We start from the raw sequence: 22949 nt of genomic DNA, 5'->3' as shown, positions 1-22949 counted from the left end.
AGACTAATTAGACTGTGGCAGTGGTATCACCAGATGTAGATTGCAGTCACTTTTTATTTTGTAATTTCTTCAGCCACCCAGGACCACCTAAAACCATATCAAAAATCCACATGCTAACAGTCATGATCACATTGTACCCAAGCCTTGAAATTGTGTTGTATTTAGTGGTGCCATTAGGATTCGAATCAGGGTGATGATGTTTTTGCCATCGCTCCACAGACTCCTCACAAATCTGCTCTGATTGGCTTAGAGCTCCCTGCATTGTGGGAGTCAGGATTGCAAAAACCCTCACAGAGCTCACGTGTGGCCTCTCCCTCGCTCACCATTAACCATCGTTAACCGCCATTAACCACCCTCACTGTTACAGCTCAGTGTTGCCAAGGCTGCATCTAATTTGCTCAGTGAGGTGTTAATTTGGCATGATCCGTGCTATTTTCATGTCATTACAAGTTTCTGAGAGAATGTATCTCCACGTAAGCAGAAGGCCAATTAATCATCTGATTGTGTTGTGGCCTAGGGAACGTTTAGCAGCTGGTAACAGGAGCTTAGGAGATAGATCAGAACCTTGCCTATGAAGAAATATGAAGCTAAGAAAAACTCAAAATTGCTCCTCCTCTGTGCAATTTCAGGGGTGCGCAGGTGCAGGCCAACAAGGTGGCAGCTGGGGTGAAGAAGTACGACCTTAGCAAGTGGAAGTACGCTGAGCTGCGAGACGCCATCAACACCTCCTGTGGTAAGAGCAATCAGCTCCCTCGATCTGATCGCAGAACTTCCTACTCACCTGAAGCTGTTCATGTCAAAAAGCATGTCATTTTGGAGATTGGAGATTGACGTGTAATATTTTGAAGATGGAAAACTAGCATGATGGATATGGTATCAGCACAGCTTTTTCAGAGTGACTGATTTTGTAGCTTGCTCTCAATCCGTAATTTATTTATTCTTAAAGTTATGCATTATATATGCTGTCTTTTGTTTGCAGATTTGTTTATTTGTCTTGTATGGTAGTTGAAGCTTTAATCACAAAGACTTCACTCCCTTTTGTGCTGTCATGTTGGTTTATTTTTCACTTTGTCTTGACTCAAAGGAAAGTTTACTCTAAAATGAAAATCATGTCATAATTAACTCACTCTTTTGTCAGTTCAAGCTCATATGTTTTTCTTTCTTCTGTGAAACAAAATCAGATGCTTGGCAGAATGTTCCGGCTGCTCCTTTCCAAAGAACATAAAAATACAGTAGGGCTGTCACTAACAATTACTTTGGTAATGGAGTAATCAGTCGATTATTCTGACAATAAATCGAGTAATCAGATAATTATAATTAATTGTTTTTTTGTAGTAATAAAAATAGAACTAAGCATACAATAGCCTTTAAAATGAATTAAAATACATATATAATAGCAACGAGGCAATAATAATTAGTTTAAATAAAGTATCAAAACCTGTGGTTTTATTGAACAAAGCTGTTAAAATCCATAATGTATTATAAACAATAAAGCTAACGTACATTACGCATTATAACAAATGACTGCAGAGGACACCAATGGCCTGACGATTGTTTTTACACTTTACTACTCGATGTAATCTTTGTTTATTATTGACTAAACAACATTTAATTCAAATTCCAGCTAATCTTTAATATTTGGCCATTTCTTTACAACAGCTACAGCAATTGTAATTTCTTAAAAATGTGGACATCAAAACATGTAAACTCAGAGTGAGGGTTTAAACTTTTATTTTAAAATTGCCATGAACAGTTAGCATATTGAGAAAGATAATAATGTGTTCTCCTGTGTTTGCGTAATTTAAAAATGATTTACCTTACATATCTGATGAAATGGCTTACGTTGCATTTTCAGATGGCTGTTATTATAAACCTAAACTCACAACAATATGCAGAAATGGAGTTTGAGACTCTCCACACGTTAATGATAACTGTTTGTGTGGAGCAGCATTTACTGTGAACCGAGCCACTCTGAGATACACGTAACCTACACGTAATGTAAATAAATAAAGTGCATATATTAAACCTTTATTGAATATATTTGCTTAATTGAATCGTTGTGTTTCAGAGTTCACAATAGCATTATGCTTTATTACAATTGTTATCATTTTTAAATGGGTTTAATATATCATGTAGCTTTGGAAAACGGTCTAATAATGAGTTTCATGGATTCTCGCCCGTGGAATGAGCGACGCAGCACATTGTAGTCAAGGATTAGTATTAAGAGTTGAATTGAGGAATCGAGACAGTCCTAAAATACAGTGATTATGAGCCATAAGGACCAAAAAGCACCATAAAAGTTCTTATGAAGTTCTTTTGGAAATGTTGTTGTTCAATGATTAGGGTTGGAGCTAAGCTCTACAGGACAGTGTCCCTCCAGGAACATGTTTGGACACCCCTGAGCTAAGACATTCTAATAAACCTCTAATTTTGTAATACATTCAAGATAAAAGACATACAGATTAAAAAAATGATAATAATAAGTTTAACATATGGGTAACCATTGAAAGGATTAGTTTACTCCAGAATTAAAATTTCCTGATAATTTACTCACCTTTATGTCATCCAGGATGTTTATGTCTTTCTTTCTTCGGTCTAAAAGAAGTTATGTTTTGAAGAAACCTTCGCAGGATTTTTTCCATGTAGTGGACTTCAATGGGAATCAAATTGCAGTTTCAATGCTGCTTCAAAGGGCTCTACACAATCCCAGCTGAGGAATAAGGGTCTTATCTAGCGATGTGATTTTTTTTAAAAGTGCTCCTATTATGCCATTTTAAAAGCTGCTAATATTGTTTTATGAGTCTCCTAAAACAGGTTTACATGTATGCAAGGTCAAAAAACACTGTAGTTTTCTCCAGAAAACAGATTTAATTTTACCTCATTTCTGAATGATTCGTAAACGACTCGTGCGAAGCAGTTCGAAGAATCAATCTCTCTAAACCCCTCCTTTCCGTGAGCCCTCAGTCCTGGATACTTGTCAGTACATACGAAATATGGCATCAATTTTACCTTACCAATTTGAGCCAGAGTCCGACGATGAAACGGATGAAGTGGCTGATCGACAAGTTAGCACAGACTACCGTGGAATGTGCTTGCTCTTTGCTTATGTAAGCGAACCGGGCTCACCTCAATGTTGTAAACTTCAACATTGTATGTAATGCATTAAGCGGCTTTCACACAGAACGCAGAAAGCACTGCGCTGGCCACTGGGTTCAGTGCATCCCTTCAGAGCGCAGAAGTTCAACTCATTAGAACTTTGAGCATGTGTGCGTATTGTCCGCGACGTAGAACGTGGATGGACATTATGCAAATGTGTTATTTTGTGACGTATAGCCGTGACAGAATAAGATTCGAATTCCTAAGGACTCGTTCAGGCGATTGTGAGCCGACTCTTTTTTCATAAACAATAACTTTATTTATCGTGCACTGTTGGCTTCACAAGTTAGTTAGTTCACATACAGCTACATGGCACACTGCATGAAAAGTCATATTTGAAAAGGTATAATAGGAGCACTGTAATAAAAATATATATACTTTTTAACCACAAATGCTCATCTTGCACTAGCTCGACTTCACGCATTATGTAGTCACGATGGAAAGGTCACACGTGGCGTAGGCGGAAGTACCGACCCAGTGTTTACAAAGAGAACGTTCAAAGAAAGCCAGACACCTTTTACAAAAAAGGTAAAACAACGATGTTGGACAATTTTAAAGTTGGAGGAGAAAATGAGTTGGAGTTTTTCGCCCTACCCTAACCTTTTGAACCGAAGTACACAGAAGAAGAACTAACCGCGCATGAAATCATGGACACGCTTCGCAAAGCTAGTGCAAGATGAGCATTTATGGTTAAAAAGTATGTACATTTTTATTTTTTTAGAAAATGACTGATCGTTTTGCTAGAAAAGATCTCGGCTGGGATTGTGTAGGGCATTTTGAAGCTGCACTGACAATGCAATTTGGACCTTCAGCTCATTGATCCTCATCGAAGTCCACCATATGGAGAAAAATCCTGGAATGTTTTCCTCAAAAAAACTTAATTTCTTTTCAACTGACAACTTGGGTGAGTAAATTATCAGGAAATTTGAATTCAGGAGTGAACTTATCCTTTAAGCTAGGAATGTCTTGTAGTCTCCGTTTAGTTGAACATTTGAAACTTTGGAGCATTTTTTCCATATCCATGTTTATGTTAATGAGCCTGACCACTTAAAAGTAAAGGGTTATGTTAAAGTCAACACATGACACTGCAGTATTGACTATGCAGTCTCTCACCCTTGTAGATATAGAGTTGCTGGCGGCGTGCAGAGAAGAATTTCATCGTCGTCTGAAGGTGTACCACGCCTGGAAATCAAAGAACAAGAAGCGAAATACAGACACAGAGATGAGGGCCCCCAAATCGGTCACTGACTATGGTAAGATATGACCCGTATTCCCCAAGAGAACGGCCTGTGCGGTGGCGGGACAACAGAATACAAATTGCTCCTTGCAGTTGTATGTAGCTGATGATTTCATTTGTAATGGCAAAGGGTGATTCAGCATAATATTTATTCTGCAAAGATACTCATCTGAAGTTCTTTCTTATGCGAATGTGTGCGTCGCAGCAGTTTTTCAAGGTTGAACGTGCGTTTTTTGTTTGTTGTTCTTTTCAAGAACCTTGCGGCTCGTTTTGTGATTAGCGTTAGCATTGTCACGCGCATAATGCAGACAGCTAAAAGCACATCTAAAGGCACTCGCTGCCGTTTCAAGGAAATCAAACATCTCGTTGATTTTTCCTACTTGAAAGGCACGTCACAGTGTTTGGTTGCTGGAAGACTTTAGTGCTTTTTTTAAGTGTTTGCTCGTGCAGAACAAACAGGAGATTTAGAGTTCCGTGACCTGCAGGTCCTCTTCAAACTCTCCGGCTCTGTTGTTGTGAAATCCTCAGATGTGTCTTACCTTCAAACAGTGGAGTGTTTGTATCAGGTGCACAGGGGCTTATGCTGCTTCTCTCCGAGAGATGAAATCAGGCTTCTGGCTTTGCAAAGTCAATATTGAAGTGCTGAGAACTTCTCTGAGAACTTTCCTGACATTATGCCAACCTACGAAGCTGTTTGATCTTTAGGGATGACGGATTTAAAATGCACACTTCTTTTTATGACGTCATTTATGTCTGGTTGATGTTTTTTTGTGAGCATTTGTAAATTGCTTTGGTGTTTAACTCATATTGCACCATTTGTGCTACACACATTCGTGATACCTCAAATCATACCGTGTTTTGAGGAGAGATGTGAAAAGAGTCATCTAAATGAGAAGGGCCTGAAAAGGAATGACATGAGTCATAAAGACTGCAATATGATATGCAACATAGTCTTCAGAAAGGAAAAGAGTCTATTTGGAGATATAGTGCCAATATGCTGAACTTGAGGTTGATTTGGACAATCTACCACAGCCATGTTTCACTGGGCGGCCTTTCATTTTTTGTTTGTCCAGTTCGTGACAGGCTCTCAGATTGGTCCAACCATGCACTGGCACAAGAACCAAAGCCATTGTGGTGGGAAAGGGGTAATACAGACTTGGGGGTGGGGATTTGATTTGGACCTAAATGTCTGCACTCTGCATAAGTGTGGGAGGGAAATATGTCTGTGTGGGGAGGATAACAGGAAAAAGTAAACTATGGCACCAGAGCGAAACAGAATCTTACAGGAGAGGGACTGAAAATTCAAGTAGACCGCTACCTGCTGGTTTTTGTGAGTGGGACAAAATGTGAAAGTCACGGGTGGGACAAATTATAATATTTTTTCCCTGGAGTGGGCAGGAGGGAGACAGAATCTTTGTCTCTATGTTTCCGCCACTGAATAAAAAATTCTAAAAAGGTAACTGTGACTTTTTATCTCACAATTCTGACTTTTTTTCTCAGAATTGTGTGATACAAACTTGCAATTCTGACTTTTTATTTTCAGAATTGTGTAAAAAAAGAGATATAAACAGCCGGTTCTGTTTTTTCTCAGAATTGAAGTCAGAACTGCGTAATTGCGAGTTTACATTTCGCGATTCAGACTTTTTTTTTGGATATAAACTCACAATAAAATATATATAATATATAATAATATATATATAATAATAACTTATATAAACTTACAATTCTGACTTTTTTTCTCAGAACTGTTTTTGCATCTCACAATTCTGACTTTATATCTCGCAACTGCGCCTTTATATCTCACAATTTTTATATTTTTTTCTTAGAATTGCATGGTGCAAACGTATAATTCTGACTCTGAAATCAGTTGCGAGATTTAAACAGGCAATTCTGTCTTTTTTCCTCAGAGTTGCAGGATGTAAACTCACAGTTGTGAGAAATAAAGTAAATAGCGAGATGTAATTCTCATAATTCTGACTTTTTTTTTCTCACTAATGCGAGTTTGTAACTCTCAGTTGTGATATTTTTCTTGCAATTGCTGGCTTATATCACGTAACTGACCTTTTTTGTTGCAAATGTGAGCTTGTATCTCACAATTCAGACTGTTTTCTTGCAATTGTGAGATATAAACTTGCAATATTCAGAAATGAAGTCAATTGCGGGATATAAACAGGCAGTTCTGACTTTTTTTTATCAGAAATGTGTTTGTATCTCGAAATTCTGATTTTTTTTCTTACATGATATAAACTTGCAGTTGCGAGTTATAAAGTCAGAATTGCGAAAACTTTTCTTGTAATTGCGTGTTTACATTTCGCAATTCAGACTTTTTTTCAGAGAATTGCGGGATATAAACTTGCAATTGCGAGAAATAAAATCAGAATATTTAAACTCACAATTCTGACTTTTTTTTTCTCAGAACTGTTTTTGTATTACAAAATTCTGACTTTTTTCTCGCAATTGCTAGCTTATATAACACAATTCAGACTTTTTTTGTCACAAGTGAGAGTTTGTATCTCGCAATTCTGGCTTTCTTTCTTAGAATTGCAGGATATAAACTCACAATTGTGAGAAAAAGTCACAAATGCAAGATATAAACTTACAATTCTGACCTTTTTTCTCACTAATGCGAGTTTGTAACTCGCAATTCTGAATTTTTCTTGCAATTGCTGCTTTATATCACGCAATTCTGACTTTTTTGTGACAAGTGAGAGTTTGTATCTCACAGTTCTGAATTTTTTCTTGCAATTGCGAGATATAAACTTGCAGTTCTCAGAAATGAGGTCAGTTGCGAGATATAAACTTACAGTTCTGGCTTTTTTCTTAATAATGCGAGTTTGTATCTTACAATTCTGACTTTTTTCCCACAATTGTGAGATATAAACTCACTATTGTGAGTTATGAAGTCCAATTTTGAGGGGAAAAAAGACTGATATGTTCTCAGAATTGCAAGATTATATCTCACAATTCTGATTTAATAACTCAGTTGTGTGTTGTAAAGTCAGAACTTATTTCTCAGAATTGCGAGTTTATATATATCACAATTCTGAGGAAAAAATGCAGAATTACAATATGTAAACAATTCTGACTTTTTCTCACAATTGAAAGTTTACATCTTTTTGTTTTCTCAGAATTTGGAGATATTTGGCCCTACCATACACCCGGCACTATGCAATGCCAGGTGTGACAAGTGTTTTTTTGCTAGTTTCAGTCTGACGCAGTTATCATTTTCACGACCAGCGCCACATTGTTTAAATGCACATGCGCCCATCTGTTTGCCCAGAGGTGTATTCAGGCACATTTGGTGGCACATTGCTAATTTAAGGCAACTGAAAACGATTGCGCCATTGACCAACTAAAACCTGGTCCAAAGTCAATGGCACAGTATTTTTTTTATTCATTTATTTGAAGGGCGCGTTAGTAATATGCTCCTAAAGGCTGTTTTTTTTACCGGTCGTTAAACTAGTAAAAGTGGATTCAGACGAGCCCTAAGTGCACCTTCGCCATGCACTGCAAACCATGTGCTTAGATCGTTAAAATAGGGCCCATAAACTTGCAATTCTAAAAAATGAAGACAATTGCAAAATATAAACAGGCAGTTCATGCTTTTTGTGTGAAATAAACTCGCAATTGCAAGTAATAAAGCCAGAATTGCAAGATATAAACTTAACACAATTCTTGCAGGCACGGGACTAAAATATCCATGCCGTGTAGATCTCTAGTTGAACCATCCACAAAAAAAATAGGCAAACACCACTATCAGAATTTTCTTTTAAGAAAGTATTGTTGTTATTGTAATTTTCTGTTATTGCTTCAGCCCAACAGAACCCTGCTCCACCCGTCCCAGCCCGGCAGCAAGAGATCGCTATGAACCGCCAGCAACGGTACTTCCGCATTCCCTTCATACGACCCGCAGACCAGTACAAAGACCCTCAGAACAAGAAAAAAGGCTGGTGGTACGCTCACTTTGATGGGCCCTGGATCGCCAGGCAGATGGAGCTTCATCCAGACAAGCAGCCGATCCTCTTGGTAGCAGGTACCAAAGGCCTTCTTCAGCACTACCTAATGTTTTGATGAGATAAAACAATAATTTTCCTCTACTGTGAACAATGAGTTCTTCAGAATAGAAGCAGGATTTGAAAGATAAAACAGTTGAAACGGTTACTGGAAAATACGGCTCTTATCTGCGGAAGTGAGGTGTGTACCCAGGCATAGCGTGATGCCTTTTATCCTTTGCTGTACTCAGGTAAGGACGACATGGAGATGTGTGAGCTGAGTCTGGAGGAGACGGGGCTCACACGAAAACGTGGAGCGGAGATCCTCCCGCGCCAGTTTGAGGAGATCTGGGAGCGCTGCGGCGGAATCCAGTATCTGAGGAACGCCATCGAAAGCAAGCAGGCCCGACCCACCTACGCGACCGCCATGCTCCAGAATCTTCTCAAGTGAACATCCACCGTTTCTCCTCTTGGTTTATGCACGTGTAGATGTAGATGGTAAAGTGGTGTAGCTAAAACAAAGGGCTGTACAACTCTAGTGGAATCTAATTAACTTTTTGTTTGTAGTTTGTTCTTCATTTTGCTGTGAACTTAGAAACAAGTCTTCATACAAATCTGAGCCTTGCTTAAACATGTTGCTCAGAGATGCCTTAAACTTTTCACACCTACTTCATAATTCAAAGGGATGTTATTGAAATGTCACACAAATGTAAACCTACAAATATTCTAAAATACACTAGGTGTAATCTTCATAAAATGACACATTTCAGTGCGTAGTGATAGACGGTTCTGTAAAGCTACACAACGTAGTACTCTTTCCACGTTAAAATACGATAACGAGAAGTCATTCTCCTAAAATGGTATTTTAAAATTGTCAATGTTCATTTAAGCATCCTGACCAGCCCAAGCAACATTGGCTCAACCAATGGTGTAGGTTTGGTATGGAAGCCCAATTCTGGCATTGAATAATAAATAAATAAATAAATGTTATTGCAACTTTTTATCTCAGAATTGCGTGATCAAAAACTCACAATTCTGACTTTCTCAGAATTGCGTTGAACTTGCAATTGCGAGTTGTAAAGTCAGAATTGCATGATAAACTCGCAATTGCGAGTTATAAAATCTGAATTGCATTTGATGAGCTCACAGTTCTGACTTTTTTCTCAGAATTACATGATATAAAATCACAATTGCGAGAAATAAAGTCAGAATTGCAAGATAAAAACTTGTAAATCTGACCTTTTTTCTTGCCAATGCAAGTTTGTATCTCATAATTCTAACTTCAATTCTAACTAAGTTCTGAATTTTTAGATATAAACTTGCAATTACGAGCTATGAAGTCCCAATTTGAAGGGGAAAAAGATTTATTTTCTTTATTCTTTATAAAGCACTATTTTCTCAGAATTGCGTTTTAGATTTCTGTGAAAAAAAAAAAAAAAAGTCAGAACTGCGACGTAAACTTTTAATTACGCAATTACGTTTTTTAATTCAATGGCAGAAACAGGCTTTCATAGTTTGGGAATGGGACTATCTGTTTATTCAACAAAAACATGCCTCTTTTTTGCAGTTCCACAGAAATGACACTTCAACTTTTAAAATAAAATTTTCTACTTAAATGGTCATTATTGTGGAGAAACATTTAATATTTAAAACATATAACTATTCAAAGTATCCTTAATTTAATCAGATGATGGTGGTAAAGGCTAATGTGAAACATGCACTGGAATACATTTAGCTTGTAATATTTTGTCTCACCTTTGTAAATGTGGTAATAACGGCAGCGTCGTTTTCAAGAAATGCACCATCTGAAATTGCCTTCACATATATTTGATAATGAATTTTTTAGATGCACTTAAAAGCAGCTTCAGTTCATAGGAAGGGATAGTTACTGCTGTCGTGCATGGTTTTGCGCAGCAATTTTGTACTTAAATCATGGTGATATGCTAAAGGGCATATTCATTTCTGCTCAGTGAAGTGATAATGGCACCTTTGTTAATGATTTGCTGTGAATTCTGTTGGCGTGCGTGGTAGATTTCTCTCATTTTTACATTTATTTATGTACCAACTCGAGGAAATATTTCACTTAATTGAGCTTGTACTCTGGAGTGTCTCGTTATGCGCTTCTCTGGCCCTTTCTTATCTCATTTGGTTATAATAACTGCTGGAAGAACAGAAGTAATGGAAACAGCAATGACATTCTAAACACTCTGCAAACTTGGCACAGACCAAATTGCTGCATTTGATCAATTTGCTGTCATTATCCAGACTTTGTTTATTCATATGCTAATGTTTTTCTCCATTGAGCTCTTTCCAAATGAAATAGTGTCATCTTAAACTATCAGTTTAAGCATATTATAATGGTTAACTATTTGTTTCTTGCCTGTCAGTTTATCTTTGATGTGTCTGGGTTAAATATATTCTGATTTTCTTATGTTTGACTGGCCACTGTTGCTCACTTTGCTAGACCAAAATAAACACATTCCATATGAAATCTGGGTTGTGTTTAGATCTTTGTCTTTATAGTCAGAAATCTTTTCATCTTTACCCTGGGACTTTTTATTTTTGAAATTTTAAATAGATATGACTGTAAATATTTACTTTATCTGCAACTGAAAGATAGCTTCAGAAATACCTTTTCTGTTTGATGTAGAAACAAAGAAACCACAGAAATACTTTACATTCATTTTCTTTGTTTTAAAACACTGAGGATAGACTAGAAGAGATTACTTGAATCTATTTTCTATTTAAGATACAACCCAGTGTATCAATTTGTAAATAAATACCTCATTGTGAGGGAGGAAACAACCTTTGACAAGGATTCAAAGCATCCAACACATTACATGTCTCATATACAGTTTACAATTTTTGCAGGTACAATTAACAACAAGTTCAGGACGGATCTAAAACGTAAGTCCTCATTCCTGGAGGTGTTGTCCAAAAGTATGGCAGATCCTTGAGTACAGGTTGTATCATACACTCACCAAATTTCTATAAGAAACCAGCAGAGTTGAGTTGCTTGACTAGCGCTGAAGAGCTTTGGTGCCATGCTTAACTTAAAAAAAAGTGTCTGGACATCATAAAACAGTCACTTCAAAGCTGTCACTGTCAGGACTCCTCAAAAAACAGCAAGAAGACCTGCTGGACCGTCGCCACGTCTGTAATACAGCATGGGGAAAAACAACATGGTCAGAGAAACTTTTACACAATATGCACAAAGCAGTCAGGTAATGTATATTTTGTACAACAAACTCTTATACATTAAAACTGGAAATTACTTAGCACTGTTTGCCTGAGGCTATGGATTACAGCATTGTTAGAAATGAACTTAAGTTTTCCCCCTGGAATGGATTTCCAAGGACATGTTTTAACATTTGTGAGGGCAATTTTTATAATCACATTATTAGAAAAAGCATATGTTGCCTGTAAAGTCACATACTTAAATTTACCCAGTTTAATATATTTTAAACTGTTGTCAATAACAATAGACTTTAAAATTGTATCTAAATTATACATGTAATGAACAGAAGCTCATAGGGCTGCAATATTACGACAAAAATCATTATTGTAGATTATTGCTCTTTATATTGTAATAATGATTATTAATACAGATACAGAAAACGATTTTTTTTTTTTTTCGTTTTGGGCACATCACATTCTGGCTTCACATGTAGGTTCATGAAGTTATGCAAAAACTCCCATTATAATCACTGAAGCTACGAAACTGATATTTTATTTACATCCTATCTGCACTGTTGTTTACGATGAGGAAATTCGCAAGCGTGCGCACTCATCAGCAGCACCGGCGTTTTCAGCGCTGACTAATCTAAGCGCCTCTGATTGGCCGTTGCATTCCTAAAGTCGACAAAAAGGCGTTTGATTGGTTATAAGGCTCAACGCTGCACAAAACAGCTCGTAAAAGCAATCTGATTACTGATCTAGCAGTGAATCTGATGCAGTGTGAGTGAATCTAAATGTAATTCTGTGAATTGACGCTTTTGATTTGTTTTCATATTTCAGTTTAATCATGACAGACGTAATATGTTTAACTGTGCAGGGGCATTTTTTTGCTCCTTTTAATTTATGGGTTGCAACTACCTCAAACATGATATTTGGCCCCTGGAATGCAAATTTTACCAGGGCAACTCCTCCAAAAAATTGTATTTTACCCACAGGAACGCAATTTTTACTGGTGGATGCCCCTTGAAACGGGTTTTGTTGTGAAAACCTGGCAACCCTGTTTTGGTTGCATTTTTTTAGATTACAGGTTGTAAAAAAAAAATTCATTTTCATGCACAAAACCATTGTTTTACTTTTTAAGACCTCAATATATTGTCATGAGCCATGGGTATTCTTTTAAGTTATTTCCTGTTCTACTGAAGAAAAAAGTCAACTATATCTTGGATGGCCTGAGGGTAAGTAAATTAAAAGAGAAGTCCACTTCCAGAACAACAAGTTACAGATGTACTCACCCCCTTGTCATCCAAGATGTTCATGTCTTTCTTTCATCAGTTGTAAAGAAATTATGTTTTTTGAGGAAAACATTTCAGGGTTTTTCTTCATATAATGGGCTTCATATAACTTCCAAAATGCAGTTTAAATGCGGCTTCAAACGATCCCAAATGCGGTTGTAAACCGAGGAAGAAGGGTCTTATCTTATTGAAAAACACCATATTTTCTCCCTTAACTTCAAAAATCATCTCAAAATCATCCTACATCGCTGCAGAAGTACCGACCCAGTCTTTGCAAAGTGAACATGCAAAGAAGATCAAACACCCTTAACAAAAAAGGTAAAACAATAGAACGATTTTGAAGTTGAGGGAGAAAATACGGTCTGAGTTTTTCGACATACCCTAACTGTCTTGAGCTAGAATACACAGAGTTCAGGAAGAGATTAAAAAGTATATAAATTGTATTATTTTTATGCATTTTGGAAGTTCATACTCGGGGCACCATATCAGTCCATTATATGAAGAAAATCCTGAAATGTTTTCCTCAGAAAACATAATTTCTTCATGACTGAAGAAAGAAAGACATCTTGGATGACAAGAGGGTGAGTACTTAATTTGTAAATTGTTGTTCTGGAAGTGGACTTCTGCTTTAAGAGAAAAATGTCATGTTTTTGGCGAACTATCCCTTTAAGGCAAATTGAGCAGCTAACTAGCATTGCTAATATGTCCATATTAGGTAAATTCTAAATGACTCTAGCTTACAAGCAAGCTATCAACCTAGATAACACTTTGAGCATAACAAACATGCTCTATACCTGGCTTAGTTTACAGTCTGAAAGAATGAACAGGAGTAAGTTTGGGGTGCTAAGTGTTTAGGCATTTTTACAAAATACCAACCTAATAAAATCACAAAATGACCATTTTATATTTATGATTTTGTAAGCACTACTAAAAACATAAATAACAACGTATGTTTTAAATATTGCCATTTAATATTAATAACACTTGTTTGCAAATGCCTTTAAAATATTACTCTTTTATGTTCCATGAGTCTTAAGACTTAAAACGTTTCATGAAGGTCATCAATAAAATCATAACTTATAGTTAAGTACTATGTTGATTTAGTTTATTCAGGATTCAATTCAAATCTTTCAAAGTAATTGAACAATTTCATAGAGTCAGTTCTTCGTTAAGCTAACTACACGTGGTTGCCAGGTTTTCAGAACAAAACCCGCCCAATTGCTACTCAAAACTAGCCCAAAACAAGCCGAGTCGCGTTTTGAGGTAGGTCCTCCTTTAAAAAATCGCGTTCGGCAGGGTAAAATACACGTTTTTAACAGGGTTCCTCTGGTAAAATTCTCTTCCCAGAGGCAAAATATCACGTTTTTGGGGTCCGCGGCAACAGTGGGAAAACCGTGGTCTTGGCAACACTGTTTTTTTTTGCATACAGCCCGCGACGACGTAAGAAAGAAGCGTTTTGTTGCCATTATTTTGTGGCACAAGCTAATAATTAAAAAATGTTTTAGATTCAATCTGTGCAAGATATCCCCAAGCATAAGTGCTCCCACAGTGCATTGCGGGTTCACCAAAAACAAACTAGACGCGACCGTCAAGGAAATGTCGAGAATGAGTATCGATTTGCTTGGTGCAGGTCGATATAAATCTGAAATGTTTGTGTATAATTTAAAATGCATAATTTAAACAAGCATTTGTTGATTTTGTGCTGAATATACTATCGATTAGTGAGCTCATCAAACATACTAATGTCAGAATCCTCTATGAATTCATTAACAGTGAGCGCATTGATTTTGAAACATTGCCTTCAAATTTTAGTTGTCAAGCTCATACTTCGTTTAATATCCCATTGTTTACACATGCTTCATACTTTGCTAATTTGCCAATTCCACTCGAGGACCAACGTTAAAGAGGATTACTTTCAGAAATAATCAATGTATTATATTAAGTCACACTTCAATGAATAAACATCTTCAGTCAACTCTCATCCTTCCTACCTATAAACAATGGCAGTTATTTAAGCCTACTAGACCAAATAATGCTGCTTCTGATTTTGCATTACATCGCAAGTTATTTGTACAATTGCTAACTAGTTTTAAATACATAAATATTTATCTGCATTCTGAGACTCTGAAAGAAAAGTGTAATTTTCAGATTTTAAAAGAACTGAGCAGTGGCAGGAAGGACGCAACGTTCCCAAAACATCTAGTTTAATAGCATTATTTCCTCTTCTGTATGATGGTTGACATTTTGATGGGTAAGATTTATCATCTTGACATGATAAATCAGGCTGTCGAGATTATTTACGGTCACTGTTAACATCAAATTGGTTGTTTTCACACCAGCTTACCTCGTTATGTGGTATACACTGATGGAAGTCAACCATTTCTGACATTAACTTTTCTGATCTTCTGGTGTAGAGTTGCCTGGGGATCTGGAAAAGGAATGACAGACCGCCATCAATCTTGAGTGTTTTTAAGTGGAGTCAAGGTCTTGCCAAGCACAGAAGCAAGGTACATTTTTGGCACTCTATGATAATCCAGACTGTCAATATTTTGAAGAGCAAAACATCTGTTGCTGGAAAAAATGACTGATTATTATTCATAATATTGTTAGATTAGACAACTACAGATGCACTAGTCTAAATGAGATGCAAAACCCATGCAGGCTGTCAATTGTTTGTAGTATCCTCTTAGGAAAATCATTTTTTAATGTTGCATCTTTGAAGGTCTCAGAATAATGTTTGCCATTATTTCGTTTGCCTGTTTGTTTGAATGGATTGAGTCTTTAACTTGTTTATAGAAGAAAATACATTCCTGTTTTGAATCTATTTTATTGTGAATATGTTCTATTGTGTTTACTGATGCATGGATTTTGCTGATGTTTTCTCTTTAGTTTTTAGTTTCTTCTAGATGAAGAAACACTCAACAAACAGCTGATTCACCAAAAGCAACATATTTTTTATCTGAAGTTACTGGCTATTCTGTACAGTCCTTCCCTTTGCATTAAAATACAATAGTCTATTGTCAAAGTTTTCTCAGAGTGCAACGTTTTCCTGTTACTTATGTGCAAAGACTTTGAATTTGATCTTTTTATTTATTCCTTTATTTGTTAATATTGCACATTATACATACTACAGTAAATATTACACATATTCCCAAATTATTGCTAATAAGAATCCCAGAATGAATATTCTGTAAAGGATGTGCATCTATATCAATCTGTATATAACAGGTCTTTCTGGTCTTCAATTCTGATTGGCTGAGAGGAGTGTGATATTCTAGGGATGTCGGAACTCTAACCGTTTCAGCATTTGTATCACTCCGCTTGTAGTATTTCTCCTTGCGAGTGTAATGGCGGATGTCGAAATCTACTAAAATTTTATAAATAGTACTGTTTTTGTGTCACAGAATGTAGTTTTAAAGGGGTCATCGGATGCCCATTTTACACAAGTTGATATGATTCTTTAGGGTCTTAATGAAAAGTCTATAATATACTTAATAAAAATTCTCAATGGTAGTGTAAAACAACACCCTTTTTACCTTGCCAAAATCAGCTCTGCAAAAATCATCCCATTCTGGTCGAGGCTGCTTTAAATGCAAATGAGCTCTGCTTGCCCCGCCCCTCTCTTCTCTCTGTGGAGTGACGAGCCTGATTACTTTAGCTGCATTTAGCTGCGTTTAACCGTTAAACTTGCTAACTAGCACATTATTAGGAAAGGTGAGCACAAAGATTCATAAAAAAAACCTCATACTCACTTCTGCTGTAAGTGAAGCTGGATCACGAATGATTTGCGCGAACATAGACGGATATATGTAGATCGGGTGGCGCATTCCCTTCACAAACAAACGTAATCCACTAGTAAATGATGACCACTACGTTCATTATAATATCCAGCAACGCAACACCTCAATCGCTCAATTATTGTCTAACTTACATCCCTGCTCCGGCATCAAAACATGGAGGTTGGACTGTTACAAGTGATCTTAGGTAAGACGCTCATGTCAATCAACTATCGTGGGAGCGGCCTCTGTGGGTGTGACGCATCAGTAACAGGCATCTGAGAATGGCTCGATTTGAAAAAGGGGATGTTATTTTTACAGATTAATTAAAAACCACTGCATGGATTTGTATCATTATAGAGTCGATTTGTACATACACTACCAACACACATTAATGTTCAAACAACATGTAAAAGTAGACTTAGCATTCAATGACCCCTTTAAGAGTTTTTTTTAGGCGAGAATGTACTTGTTTAGACTTCCAGTATGTGGTTTGTTAATAGAGATAACATCTATTTGAAAATTTGCTTCAACGTTTTATGAGGTGCAAGCTCGAGGGTGTCAGCGGCTGTTCAGCTCTCATGAACCCGCTGAGAGCAGCCTCACGTGGAGCAGCTGGATCTGACGTCTCTATAGTGGTTAAACATGAATTATAATTTGTTTGGGTAAATCTAATTGGCAGTTTTTGGTCTCATTAATCTATTATTTGTTACAGAGCCAATAGTTTTGGCTGAGAGCAAAATCTCATCAAGTTATATTTTATGGAACTTTAATGCTGTATATTAGAGAGCTGCCTTGACTAAATTGCCTAGCAACCTTATGATGGCTGTTGTTTATTAATTATTATTATTCAATAAATAACTTTTTATATAAATAATAGTAGTATTTAATAATAGTATTTAGTGTTGGGAAACGGTGTGCCAACAAATGCACTGAGCAGGACTGTCATCTGAAATCACCCTTAACAAATGAAAATATAGTATGATAAAGATATCGCTTTCCTCAGTGGATATTCAAACTAATGCAGGTAATCACATTTGTACAGTCCTTCTCTCTCTCATAATACTCTACATAATATAGTGAGCTTTTAATGCAATAATACAATAAGCTTTTAATGAAGCAACTCAAAGTTCCTTCCTTACTAGTTCTAAAGTGACGTTTTCGAATTAGTAACGGAGGCTATTAAAACTGTCAACTTCAGATTTTAATCCATGGTGGAAGGACGTAATTTACCTACGTGTGTGATATTTCTCAGATATCACTATATGACTAGAATCCTTCCACAACCTTTTGCTACACTTTTTGGGTAAATGTCCTTTGCTGATTTATACTGAGATTATTATTGAGATATTCAGAACAAAATATGTTGCTCCATACATTTTTTTTTAATAAAAACTAATATAAATAATAATGTTCAAAAGTTTGGGCTCAATAAGATTTATTTTAAAAGAAATGAATACTTTTCCATTCAACAATTGATCAAAAGTGACATTTAGAATGTTAAAAAGATTTCTAATTCAAATGCTGTTATTTTGAGCATTTATATTCATCCAGAAATCCTTAGAAAAAATGTTCCATGGTTTTCACAAAAATATTAAGCAGCAGTCACTGTTGCCACAATTCATCATATTAGAATGACTTCTGAAGGATTATGTGACACTAAAGACTAATGCTGAAAATTCAGCTTTGACATTGCAATAATAAATAATGATTTAAAATGTTTAAATTGAAAACAAATTGTATAAAAATACTAATATTTCACAATACTACTATTTTTAGATAAATGCAGCCTTGGTAGTTAGAAACATCTTTCAAAAACCCAAACCTTTGAACAATATTGTATTTTTGATGATGGTGATGTTTCAGCTGTTCAGTTAGGTAGCATATTGTAGGCTAGGCTTGTAGACTTTGTTCACACTGCACACAAATTCGATTTGGTTTTCAAAACCTAAAAAAGTACTCTGAGGCTATTTAAAAGTAGCTGTGTATTCTGTCAAAATAAAAATTCCACTGAGTGGAATAGGAATGTTAACAAGTAGCTTTTTTTGGGCATTGCACTGTACATTAGACCTTCTAGAACTCAAATATGATGAAACCAATTGCAAAGATCTGATTTTCACCAGAATTCAAGTCATATTTGGAATTTCATGTGTTTTATGCTGTTCTGACACTAAGAAACTAAATCAATTTGAGTCAAATATGCCAAAGTCTGCACAAAGCCTATTGTAAATGTGACTCATTGCAAAGTTATAATAGGAAAAGTTAGTCCATCCTCTCCACAAAATCTCTAACGAAGGACGTGGATATAATTTAATCAGAAACGGGTCGATTATGGATGTTAGTAGCGGTTATGACAACGATTTAAATAGATCATTAAGAATACCATCTTGGCTGTACACTTTACCTCAGTACTAAGCTGTAAACTTTCAAGTGATCGAAATGTGCCTTGGCCTGAGTGTTGTAAGGAGGCTGAGTCAGAGCTCATGGGACAGAGCATGCTTGACACATGTGTTAAGACCCCATCGTCATTCTCAAAAACTGGGTTTACTCTCATAGTATTACCAAATGGGAATGCAGATTGTGAACGCCTATAATACAAAGCAGATCAGGTCTTAACACCAGCATGATTCAAACGGGTCACCACTGCAAATCCAAATCTGTAAAGAAAATCAAACATCTAAATAAAAGGAAAATGGGGGAAAAAGAAACCCCTGCTTACACAAGTCTCATGGTCTTTCTGCTCCGTATACATTTCTTGTTAATGAAAATCAAGATGCCTATCACAGCACAAACCACTGAGAGGCTTCCCACCAGGCAGGCTACGAAAAGGAGAGGGTCAACTGGCACAGACACCAATTCGTTGCAGCGTTCTCCATGGTAGTGCCAGAATTTACCTACAGGGCATCTAAAAGTGGTTGAGAAATAACATGTTAGAAAAAAAGTGGAATGGATGAAAATGTGTAAGATTCCTATCCTTATGACTGGCCTCTCTAAAAAATGTAATTGTCACTTACTATTTTTCACTTTTTTCTCATTTTCCGAGTCGCATAAAAAGGGGTCAATTTGTAATGTTTTTTAAATAATTATTTTCTGCTCACCAATACTGATCCAAAATACAGCAAAAACTGTAATATTCTGAAATATTTTTACTATTTCAAATAACTGTTTTCTATTTTAGTATATTTTAACCTGTAATTTACTCCTGTGATCAATTTTTCAGCTAAATTTTCAGCATCATTACTCCAGTCTTCATTGTCACATGGTCCTTCAGAAATCATTCTAATCTGGTGAAAAACAAACATTTTAGTATCTTTATTATCATCATATTTTTTTTAGGATTCTTTGATGAATAGAAAGATCCAAAGATCAGCATTTATCTAAAATAATAAGCTTTTATAACATACATGTTACAAAAAATGCTGTTTTTCTGAACTGTCTGTTCATCAAAGAAACCTGAAAAAATTCTACTCAGCTGTTTTCAACATAATAATGATGATGATGATAATAATAATAATAAATGCTTCTGAGCAGCAAATCAGAATATTAGAATGATTTGTGAAGGATCATGTAACTGGAGTAATGATGCTAAAAATAGAAAAGAGTTATTTTAAATAGTAAAAATATTTTTACTTTTTACTGTTTTTGTTGTACTTTGGATCAAATAAGTGCAGGCTTGAACAGAAGAGACTTTTGACTGGTAATACATACATATATATGTATATTATTTATTTATTTTTTGAAAAATCTTTATTCTTATTTTGTACATGTTGGTTTATTTTCATTTATTTTTGAACTCAGCATCATCAAATTATTACTACCTACAAATTATTATTAATACTAATAATACTTGGCCTTTTTTCCAAGATGCAAAGCGGCAGAGCTTGTATTTATGTTTGTGTATATGACAAACAAATAAAAATATATTTTTTCTGAGTTAAAACATTAATTTAGTTAAGTTTGTTTACTGTTCACTGATGAAATGACCTTCGACCTTGGATTTACTAAATTAAATTCCACTTTAACAATAAATAAGTGGGTAAAATAAATATGTAAATAGTTTAGGAACTTATATTAATAACTACTTATTTTGTTTAACTTTTTAAACACTTGTTAGACCTTGCACTACTTCTTATCCTGGAAAACAAATAACTATAAATGTCATAAAAAGTGAAGGAGACAAGGTATTCCAGGAGCTTGACAAATATAAACAATAACATGATGTGCAAAGCTTTAAAGAGTCAAACCATATAATAAAACTAAAACTGTTGAAACTGAGTTTCTTGACTATTTTAAAACTTTTTAACGACTGAAACATCAAGGCATATGTTATCATCATATTGAGGATGACCCACCTGCAAGCAACAAATGCAGTATGTTGCAATTTGCAAATGTTTCATTATATTCTAAAAAATAAGTATGAAAAATCACCAATAATGGTACCTGTGACACTGTGCAGTACTTTATTTTACTTTGCATGTCTACCTTAAGGGTGCATACAAATTTTAGTGTTAAATAAGGTAAATAAATTGTACCTTTATGGGTACTTCCCTAGTGACAAGCTGTTGTACCCCTAAAGTTACAGTTTTCACACTTTTTTCTGACAGTGCAGGTGAAGGACTCGGGGCTGTATGCTCAGGTGATCCTTTCGCCCTTGTAATCTCCATTGAAATGAATGGGTTTGCAGGTTTTTTTTTAAATCCACTTTCTCATGTTAACGTACCTGCAGGCTGCTCCATGTCCTTGTATGATTTCACACAGGCCTCCATTCAGGCAGTATTCAGGCTGTAGATCACAGATGCTGGTGCAGGGATTGCCGTCCTCCGTGCTGTAGCCCGGATCACACAGACACTCGGGCTGCATGGTTAACGTGTTCACCACGCAGCGGGAGAACTCGTTACACGCCATGAACTTACATGGATCGGCGTGATCGGCTAGATTAAACAATGAGAACTAATTGGCTTTAAATACACAAAGATGCTTAAAGACTTAATACATGTGTGGTTAACCCCTTTATGTTAATGTGGATGCTTTGTTTACTGTTCTGGGCCCAGGTATGCGCAGTGCTGCTTGAAAGTTTGTGAACCCTTCAGAATTTCCTTTATTTTTTACATAAATATGACCCAAAAGATCATCAGATTTTCCTGAAGAGAATCCAGTCAAACAACTGAGACAGAAATATATACTTTGTCATTTATTTATTGACCCAATATTACATATCTGTGAGTGGCAAAAATATGTGAATCTCTAGGATTAGCAGTTAATATTAAGGTGAAATTTGAGTCTGTTCAGAGGTGTTTTTCATCAATGGGATGACTATCTGTCTTATTTAAAGAACAGGGATCTATCAAAGTCCGTGGAAGTGTATCATGACATGAACAAAGGAGATCTCTGAGGACCTAAGAAAAAGGGTTGTTGTTGCTGATCAGGCTGGAAAAGGTTACAAAACCATTTCTAAAGAGTTTGGATTCCACAAATCCATAGTCAGACAGATTGTGTACAAATGGAAGAAATTCAAGACCACTGTTACCCTCCCCAGGAGACTGTTGGTTCACCAACAAAGATCACTCCAAAACCAAGACGTGTTACAGTCCAGGAGGTTGCAAAGAACCCCAGGGTGACCTCTAAGCAACTAAAGACCTTTCTCACATTGGCTAATGTTAATGTTCATGAGTCTACCATCAGGAGAACACTAAAAAAACATGGCAGAATTGCAAGAAGAAAGCCACGGATCTCCAGAAACCACATTTTGCCCATCTGCAGTTTGCTAAAGATCATGTGGACAAGCCAGAGGACTAGTGGAGAGATGTTTTGTGGACAGATGAGATGAAAATAGAACTTTTTGTGTTAAATGAGAAGCGTTATGTATGGAGAAAGAAGAACACTGCATTCCAACATAAGAAACTTTTTCCATCTGTGAAACATGGTGGTGGTAATTTCATGGTTTGGGCCTGTTTTACTGCATCTGGGCCAGGACAGCTTGCCATCATTGATGGAACAATGAATTCTGAATTATACCAGCAAAGTCCAAAGGAAAATGTCAGGACATCTGTCCGAGATCAGAATTTCGAGAGAAAATGGGTCATGCAACAAGACGGCGACCCCAAGAACACAAGTCTTTCTACCAAAGAATGCTAATGTTTTGGAATGGCTGAGTCAAAGTCCAGACCGTGATCCAGTTGTGGAATGAAATGTGGAAGGACCTTAAACAGTTCATAGGAAGAAACCCAACAACATCAAAGAGTTGAAGCGGTTCTGCACTGAATAATAGGCTAAAACTTCTATAAGATGTTGTGCAGGACTGATAAGCAGTTACAAGAAA

The 22949-nt window shown here is 36.2% G+C and overlaps 2 protein-coding genes across 4 annotated transcripts in view; one reads left to right on the top strand and one right to left on the bottom strand.

The window, feature by feature from the left end:
- The window catches only part of myo6b (myosin VIb), an 83583-nt gene extending 73751 nt beyond the window's left edge, over positions 1-9832 (top strand). For all 3 annotated transcript variants that reach the window (XM_051133474.1, XM_051133472.1, XM_051133471.1), the window contains 4 exons: positions 630-733; positions 4278-4409; positions 8208-8426; positions 8637-9832. In XM_051133474.1, coding sequence (XP_050989431.1) covers positions 630-733; positions 4278-4409; positions 8208-8426; positions 8637-8836 — 655 coding nt within the window. In that variant the 3' untranslated portion in view covers positions 8837-9832. The remainder of the gene's footprint in view (positions 1-629; positions 734-4277; positions 4410-8207; positions 8427-8636) is intronic.
- A 1246-nt stretch (positions 9833-11078) lies between these two features.
- The window catches only part of impg1b (interphotoreceptor matrix proteoglycan 1b), a 33591-nt gene continuing 21720 nt past the window's right edge, over positions 11079-22949 (bottom strand). The window contains exons 14-18 of the mRNA XM_051133478.1: positions 21351-21561; positions 19350-19535; positions 19035-19218; positions 15199-15282; positions 11079-11540 (exon numbers count right to left, since the gene is read on the bottom strand). Coding sequence (XP_050989435.1) covers positions 11460-11540; positions 15199-15282; positions 19035-19218; positions 19350-19535; positions 21351-21561 — 746 coding nt within the window. The 3' untranslated portion in view covers positions 11079-11459. The remainder of the gene's footprint in view (positions 11541-15198; positions 15283-19034; positions 19219-19349; positions 19536-21350; positions 21562-22949) is intronic.

This window comes from Labeo rohita, chromosome 17 (assembly GCF_022985175.1).
Source record: "Labeo rohita strain BAU-BD-2019 chromosome 17, IGBB_LRoh.1.0, whole genome shotgun sequence".
In the NCBI taxonomy this organism is placed as follows: Eukaryota; Metazoa; Chordata; class Actinopteri; order Cypriniformes; family Cyprinidae; genus Labeo; species Labeo rohita.
The sequence above is the reverse complement of the archived record's forward strand: the minus strand, read 5'-3'. Positions and strand labels throughout refer to the sequence as shown.